This window comes from Charadrius vociferus, unplaced genomic scaffold (genome assembly GCF_000708025.1).
Source record: "Charadrius vociferus isolate BGI_N301 unplaced genomic scaffold, ASM70802v2 scaffold643, whole genome shotgun sequence".
Classification (NCBI taxonomy): domain Eukaryota; kingdom Metazoa; phylum Chordata; class Aves; order Charadriiformes; family Charadriidae; genus Charadrius; species Charadrius vociferus.
This window is the reverse complement of record NW_009647512.1, coordinates 1133982-1142427: the sequence shown is the minus strand read 5'-3', so window position 1 is coordinate 1142427 and position 8446 is coordinate 1133982. Positions and strand designations below refer to the sequence as shown.

The window sequence follows — 8446 nt, the reverse complement described above, 5'->3', positions numbered from 1 at the left end:
TTCCAGTGAATGAAATTGAGAAAAACAATAACACACACGTATACAGTTTCTGTGTTTTCAATTATTTCTATCCCATAACTTAAGCTACTCAGACCCTTGTCATCATTCCTTCTGTATCTTGGGTGGGTTTTGTCAAAGGCTATCTTCAGACACTGTAAGTGATGACACTTGGTATCTGCCAACTCCAGCGTATCGTTTAATATTTATTCTAACATCACATAAACTAGAGAGCCATCTGAATTTGTTTTCTGTTGGGTAAGGCTGTAGGTATAAATGACAGAAACGCTTGCGTAGTGGCTGCAAGGCAACGCAGCTACAGCTGACAACGCCACAGAACTGCTAGTGCTGTTAAAAGAACAAGTGAGGAACTCGGGGCTGGATTGCTCCCATTTCCAGTTACACTGTGTTTAGAGGATGACTTGACAGTGCTTGTGGTGGTTGTGGTGTCAATCTTTTTCACAGTTGGTTTGGGTTCGTTTCTGTTTTCTGGATGGGTTTTCTTGTCCTTGAGTATATCTGAAAACATGAAAGTGAATATAAGATTAATCACATATCTCTTAAATAGTGGCTTTAAATTCTGTCTGTTGTGGGAACATATACACTAGTCTGAATAATTGAGCTATGTATGGAGAGTGATGGGGCACTTGTATTAATGTTTCAGTTGGACCCAGTGGCCACTGGGTCCTCAGGACCCACTGTTTTGCTCAACAAGTTTCCAACAGGCCTGCTCTACTTGTCTCCTTGTAGACACAGCCTGAGCAGAATAATAGGTGTTCTGCATTGCAGTGGCTGGTCTCAGAACCTGGTTTTCTCTCAAAAAAAGTACCTTCAGTTTCACCTGGGATGGGAACTGGCTCATGCTTTAAAACACGATGTTAGGATTGAGTGGTTTTTAACATGCCCCAGTGAAACAAGTTGCTGAGCTTCTGCAGAAGGAGACTGGAAAACATACTGACTTAACGTAATAGTCAACTTTCCAGGTTCTTTTTGCTTTGCTTTGCCACTACCCTTAACTTTAAAGCAAGATGCGACCCTTGATATGGTAAGACAACCTGGCAAGAAATATTGCTGACGTGAGGAAATACATAGGTGTCTCGTATACCTTGTTCATCAACATGGGCAAAAAAACAGCTACAAATAGAAAATGCTTCAAGTTTTGTTTCATTGTTTTTCCTGGCAAGTACATGGATTTTTTGTTTTTAACATATGGAACAACACCACTTGGGTTTTTTTTTCTCCCTCCAGATGCATTTTTGGGGCAATGTGGGACATCTTTTATATAAAGGACTGGATTCATAAAGAAAGTAGTAGTCCTTTATTGCAAAAACGTAGATTTTTTTTTTTTTTAAATGAGAAAATGACTTGATAAGGGTCTCCAGTTATCTTGACATTCCCAAGCTATTTGCAGGTATTACTGAGATTATATTGCCCTTGAACCCTCTCATTGGCATTGTGGGGAAAAAAAAAAATCGCTATTTCATCTGATGATGGGATGATGATTTTACACTCAGTCTGTAAAAACATACCCAAATGCCTGGCAAAAAACAAATTCCTACCTGGAAGAATGTATAAATTAACAAGAATTGTTCAGGTCCAAGCTTAAAGGATTTGTGATACTAATGAATGCAGTGCACATACACAAGAAAGCAAAAGGCATAGATTTGTAATGCAGATTAAACAACAGTCCAATCCTAAAATAAAAACTCTGAATCACAGAAGCAAGTTCCTGGCAGAAACTGGAAAGATGGAAAGTATTCCAGAAACGTAAATGCAATCTGAGATCATTGTCTGCATGTCAGTAGTTCTGAACAACCATCAATAAACTCACTTGATAATAAAAATGAGCTATTGTTGGGAAAGCACACATTGTTCTTTTGCCAGTATTAACTGTAAAAGAAATGCAATGAATTCCTCCATTTTATCATAATATCAACATTAATCCCAGAGGAACCTGTGATTCCTAGACCTGACTCAAGGGTGACTGCAGAGAAGGGACAATGGCTGGCAAACCATACAGTGGGAAAGAGAATTCTGCCACTGCGCTCATAATTCATTATGGCAAAATGCGGACATAGCTCCTCTTCAACTCCAACTGGCAGTGGAGCTAACAGAATGGAGGGGGAGAAGAAGCACGCTTTAAATGTTTAGGAAATATCAGTATTCTGAGGACATTTAAAGAAAAATGGACAACCTTCAGACTGTCATTAAAGTAAATTAAGAATAAATCATGGAAATAGGTGTGTTCTGACACTGCCTAGACTCCTTTCCATCATTGTCATTCTCCTTTTCGACTGCGGTAAAGGCACTATTTCTCTGCTGCCTCTTATATCATCCCAGCCTGCTGACTTCAGCTCTCTGGGGCCAGCTGATTAAATTAAGACCTCACTCAGGTAAATCTATTCCCCTCTTTCAGTTGGCCATGTCCAGCATTGTAACTTGATTGGCCTCTATAAATCGGGCAGACTGAAATGTATTAATTCGTTTATTTTCTTAATATTGACTTAACCAAAAATCTAAGGTAAGATTTAATGCTATCAGAGAGGCTGTTGGTTTTTAAAAGCTTTCCTCTCAGAGGCCGCTTAATGCACTACATAACAAGCGTTAAATAATACATTAGAAAATTCTGCCTTTACCCTTTCCATGGGAAGGACTCCATTCTGAATTCTCACTCTGTCTTTACAGCACAGTATCTTCTGATGCTATTCATGACCAATTCTAAATTGGGATTTAATTGTGCAAAACTGACATTTTATTTAAAATGCTCTTTTTTCTCTCTTTTTAAAAATAAATGAAAATAGCCTCAAGACCTAATTCAGTTCAAGATCTTTTTCAATCCTATATTTAGTTTTTAAGGCAGAAATTTCAGCAGTGTAAAGATTTTGTGTTTTATTCCAGTTTCCTCAGAGTTCCTGTTGCTTACTCACTCCAGGGTTTTGGCTGAGAGACTCCAAGTTAAATGAGTTTTTCCTCTTAAATCTTTTTCTCAGAGTCAGAGATGGTTATGTTCAGTCTACTACTGACATGCAAAAGGGAAAAAAAATAGTGAGCATGCTGAAAAAAAAAGCATCAGTGAGAAGACTTGCACAGAAATGAAACTCTAGTCTCAACAAAGCAAATCCCAGATGTTCAATACCCACGAATCAAGCCCCCAGAGTATGACTTCATAAACCCAAACAAACAAACCCCCCAACTGTGGTTTGTTCTAGTATTTACCTTCTGCATTTTAAAGGCTTTATGGTTCCTAATTAAAAGCTTTCTCCATTGCTAGAAACTTTCTTCCCATCATCAGTCCCTCTCTCCTTTCCAGAAATGGAATGGTTAAAATCTTTGAAGGCTTCAGCTAACCTCAGGCTAACACCTGTGACAGTCTTTTGGACACTGGCATATGATTATTCCACACTGTTTATTTATCACTGCATCATCATGCAGTGATAAAGCCACTGTAGTAGCTACGGTGCTGTTCCCGTATCCTGACTCCCAGTGTGAATATTCAAACCCTGCCAACAGGGGTACTTAGTGAAGGCAGCTGACTGCCAAAGCAGCCTTTGCGAACAGGCTTTTGGGACTCTTGCCGAGGACGAGGTCTGTCAGGGTCAGTGAAGATGGCTCAGAGTCCATCTAGGCCCCATGATTATGGTGAGTGCAGACAACAGCTCAGTTAGTCCAGGGGATTGAGTCCGCTTCCTTAGTTGAACTTTCATCTGTGTTAACTGCTGTTAAATTCACATCTTGACAACATAAACAAAGCACATAATGAAAATTACTTGACCTCGATGTTTAGAGCATTTAGGATTATCTTCACCTCAAAGATCTAACCGCAGATTGCTATCCAGTAATGCACGTGTCGTTCAGATGGCACTGAACTTGTCATAAATGCTTATATGGATCAATACTATTCCTCAGAGAGACTAGCTAGGATAAAAGGGAGAGTCAAAACTGTCACTATCATCTAATTTAGGAACAGGAAACCTCCCCTATAGTGAGGGCTGAGCACGCCTTTCAGGCGCATCTGGCAAGTCACACATTGAATCATAGAATAGTTTGGGTTGGAAGGGACCTGTAAAGGTCATCTAGTCCAGCCCCCCCTGCAGTGAGCAGGGACATCTTCAACTACATCAGGTTGCTCAGAGCCCCGTCCAACCTGACTTTGAATGTTTCCAGGGATGGGGCATCCACCACCTCTCTGGGCAACCTGGGCCATTGTTTTACCACTCTCACAGTAAAGAATTTCTTCCCTATATCTAGTCTAAATCTACCCTCTTTCAGTTTAAAACCATTACCCCCTGTCCTATCACTACAGACCCTGCTAAAAAGACTGTCCCCATCTTTCTTATAAGCCCTTTTTAGGTACTGAAATGCCACTATCCGGTCTCCCTGGAGCCTTCTCTTCTCCAGGCTGAACAACCCCAACTCTCTCAGCCTGTCCTCACAGCAGAGGTGCTCCAGCCCTCTGATCATCTTTGTGGCTTCCTCTGGACCTGCTCCAACAGGTCCATGTCTTTCCTGTGCTGAGGGCCCCAGAGCTGGACGCAGTACTGCAGGTGGGGTCTCACCAGAGCGGAGTGGAGGGGCAGAATCACCTCCCTTGCCCTGCTGGCCACTCTGCTTTTGATGCAGCCCAGGATGTGGTTGGCCTGCAAGCACGCATTGCTGGGTCATGTCCAGAATGTCAGACGTAGCCAGTAATGATACAGGGGAAAAAAAAATGAATTATTATTTTTTTAGGTTATTACCAGGTTATCTGACACAAATTCAAGCCATATTGGCACCCTAGCTGTTGGTTCCCCCCTCCCTAGCCGAAGCGATTTGCACTTTTCTACTGGTAGGGATTATTATATGAGGTAAATATTTATTGGTGTACTTGCATGCTATTTTTCTGTAGTGAACAGCATTAGCAAGGTCTACTTAAATGTCTGTTGAGGTTTCCTATTGTCCTGCCAGGGAATGAACAAGCTCATCTACTTAACAGAATCCCTTTTACATTTTGTCCTTCTCTTGACCTGACTTGAGCTCAGTCCTCTCTGTGATTGCAAATGATCAGTGTGATGGGGAGTCTTTCCCTGCAAAGATATGCCAGTGCCACTGGGCCCTTTTCATCTCCTGCCTGAATCACGCTCAACACCGTCTCCACTGACCTGAAGGGTAAATGCAAAGAGACCGTAGACAGGCTACTGTTGCTACCGATAGAGAGGAAGGGAAAGTATTTCTGGAGTGAAGAAAAAAGGCAGGAAGGGAAGGGCAGTTGAGTGGGCTGATCTCACAATGGGGAAAGCTGCATTAGTTTTGGGGAAGCCTGTGTTTGAGCTGCCCCAGCACCTTCCAGATCTGGCTCTTGTTGCCCTTCACCTCTCATGGCTGAGCAAAGAGGGCCACTGGCAGACTCTGCTTTGTACAGCAGTGCAAACGCTAGGGCTTGTGGAAGCGATGTGTTTGTGCCTCAGGACCTCTGCTCCTCAGGCAGTATATTTGTGATTAACCAACAGCCCTGGTGCCTGCGTACATCTAAGGCTATGGATCATCACACCAGACAAGTGTACAAGCCCTGTGAGGGAATTCTGAATAAAAACAGAACAGAAAGATTTGCCAGACTAGTCCTCTAAATGTTAATTACAGCAGCCCAGTTTCTAATGGAGTGGGGCACTGACAGCAGAGAATCAATGCTCCTCAATCCACCATGCCCACAACAAAGTGGAGATTTTGAACACGTTTCCATTAGCTTTACACCAGGGAGAACTTTCAGCCCGGCTATTTGGGGAGAGAGTCAGGGGGACAAAAGAAGGGGAGACCATTTATTTTGGCTTTCCCCCATTAATTACATGAAGTCAGACCTGTCCATTTCTTCCTAGACTTTAATGCAAACATAGTGCTTTGAAAAGACAGAATGTCAGCATCGACAATAGCAAATTAATGTCTTGGTCATGAATGCCTCATCATGGTTGTAATGATACTCATAATGCAGGTCTAAAGTGAACTGGTCAGAACCTGCATTTACTCTCCACATTGTAGCTCAGTTGCTTGATAAATTTCACTTCGATCACAGGCTTGGTTTTGGCTGACAGCTTCATAAGAAAATTAAAGCTAGGTGCAACTTGGTGGAACAGGCTCTTAAATTACTGTAGATGCTGCAGTGTTATTATTAGTTTTTTATCACCTCTGGTAGCAAAAGCTGAAATTACTTTTGCATATTCAAAGGAAGGAGCTCTGAAATTGCAAAATAATGCTGTCGCCATAAAATGTACCAACAATTTCCAAATAATCTATTATTTTGACATTAAGACCAGCACTAATTATTTCCAGTTACAGCTGCAACAGACAAATGGAAACAGGAATGTGAGAACTCCCAAAGCGTGATGAACTTGTGATGCAATTCTCCAAATTCTGGAGTCTACTATTGTCTGCTGTATAATACTACTCAGTAAAAGGCAGGTGCAATATATCCCTTTTGGAGCCAGAAGAAGAGGGTAATTAACAGCTCTGCATCCTCCCAGGTACATACTGTTCTACCCCTTTCTATTTCAGCCTGAGAATATAGTGTCCATATAAGCCTTTTCCCCACTCACCTTCTTATGGAAACTTGGGCCTTCGGAGGAAAAAATCTTTAACCAGAAAAGGGAAGAACTATAGGAGTTACAACTGAATAGGTCCCTCTCCTCACTTCAGTACCGAGTTGCCTTAGGTTTAGGCCAGCCTCTTCAGAAGACTCGCAGGACAAGATGATGAAGGTTAACTGATGTGTTCCATTTTGGTTCTGCGATCTTTCAATTTCTCTTTTTAAGGAGTGTGTGACTGAAGAAAAGTTGGCCTTGGGGAGATAGTCATGAATTAGGACTAGGATTATCTACGTCCAGTTTTTAATTCTGCATTAAACTCTGTGTGATCTATGGCAGATCCCTTCTCCCTGTAGGCCAGCGAGAGAACTACTTTATTTCCTACACATTTTGCACATTCTGGATGTAAATTCTTCAGGCTGAGGAGAACCATACCCACTCTCCTCAAGAAATAACAGTGGCTGGAAATTTCAGGAGCTACTGTTATAAAAAAAGTCAAATGCAACAAAGAAAAAAAATGCAATAAAGAAAAGTCAGGAACAACTGTGAGACAATTTGTGATGTCAGGTGCCTGGAAGCCACACATACATGAAATGTCAACTCCTTCCCCCATTCCCAAACAATCTTTTGTCTATATTCATTTGAATGCAACATATTCATAGAGAGAGAATAAGACATTATCTCAACCGTACTGCTGTAAGGAAACCTGTCATGGTATTTATTTGGCTTTTGATATACAGCTGCCATAGCAAACCCTGCATGATTTTCAGGAGCCACAATAAAATTGTATTAGTTCTGAGGGCTAAAAAGTAAACCCACACGTATAGCTGCCTCAGCTCCTGCCATGGTAAATGTCAAGACAGAACAATCGTTTCTTTGGGAAGAAATAACCTAACCTAGCAAACCTCATGTGATTCAACAATAGTTCCATTAATCAGTCAGTCATTTGCAAGAAAAGGTTTTGTCATTTTGTTTGTATTAATACGAGACATTCAAATGCAGACAAGCTGAAAGTATTAGGTTAAAACATGCCAAACATCTTTTACATTTCCTGGAAACATCTGTTTTTAGTCTAGTCCTAGGCACATGTTTGTGGTTGCATGTTTAAGCTTGTTTAGTTTGCCAGATACCTCGTACGTACTGCAGCACAGCTGACAAGATATCCTGCAACACAGCATGGAAGTATCTGTAAAACATGATGTTCCCAGTAAATCTGTTGAACTTTTGTTGTAACTTTCTGGTAATGAAAGAAACAACGAAAAGGCTCTGTGACAGCCTTCTGCCATCACTGTATGGCGCAGTTAATTAGTTAAGTTTAAAAATTCTGTACATGCCTCACTGGTAATATCCAGAAGACTGAGAGCGATCCTGATACCGCATGCCTCACATGCTCAAAACTCCTATTAAACTTAATGGGAGTTTGGGGGGATGCGAGGAATGCAGGATTGACCTTTATGGTTAAAGATGAATGTGTGCTCTAGACTTCAAAGATTAGGTGCCCCTGCCAGCCTGGAGTGTGCAAGTGATCAGCACGCCAAGTGCCGAAGGCATCTGCTAAATATCACGCCACAGCTCAAAGCTGTAATTAAGAAAAATATAAACTGGCTCAAGGAAGAAAAATATTAGTAATAATTGAAAATGCTTTGGCTGTTGCTTTTGTCCTGATGATCTCATTAGTTTTGGTTACAGAAACAGTTCTCACACTGGCTGACGTGGGGCATGCTTTGTTTGTGCTCTCGTTCTACCCACATCTTTCCCAGTTAACTTTTATTGCTCAATACAAAGGTCAAATCGAAGGCTTAATTAAATTGTATATGGGGAAACTATAAACTTATTTTGGAAGGGAGTACAAAAACATTTAAAGCCATCCCAACTCCTCTCCCCCAGATACTCCTTAA

The 8446-nt window shown here is 41.3% G+C and overlaps 1 protein-coding gene across 1 annotated transcript in view; it reads right to left on the bottom strand.

Annotated features, from left to right (window-relative positions):
• Window positions 1–313: 313 nt before the first annotated feature.
• The window catches only part of LOC104282674 (glypican-5-like), a 356326-nt gene continuing 348193 nt past the window's right edge, over window positions 314–8446 (bottom strand). Inside the window, exon 8 of the mRNA XM_009880790.1 lies at window positions 314–516. Coding sequence (XP_009879092.1) covers window positions 314–516 — 203 coding nt within the window. The remainder of the gene's footprint in view (window positions 517–8446) is intronic.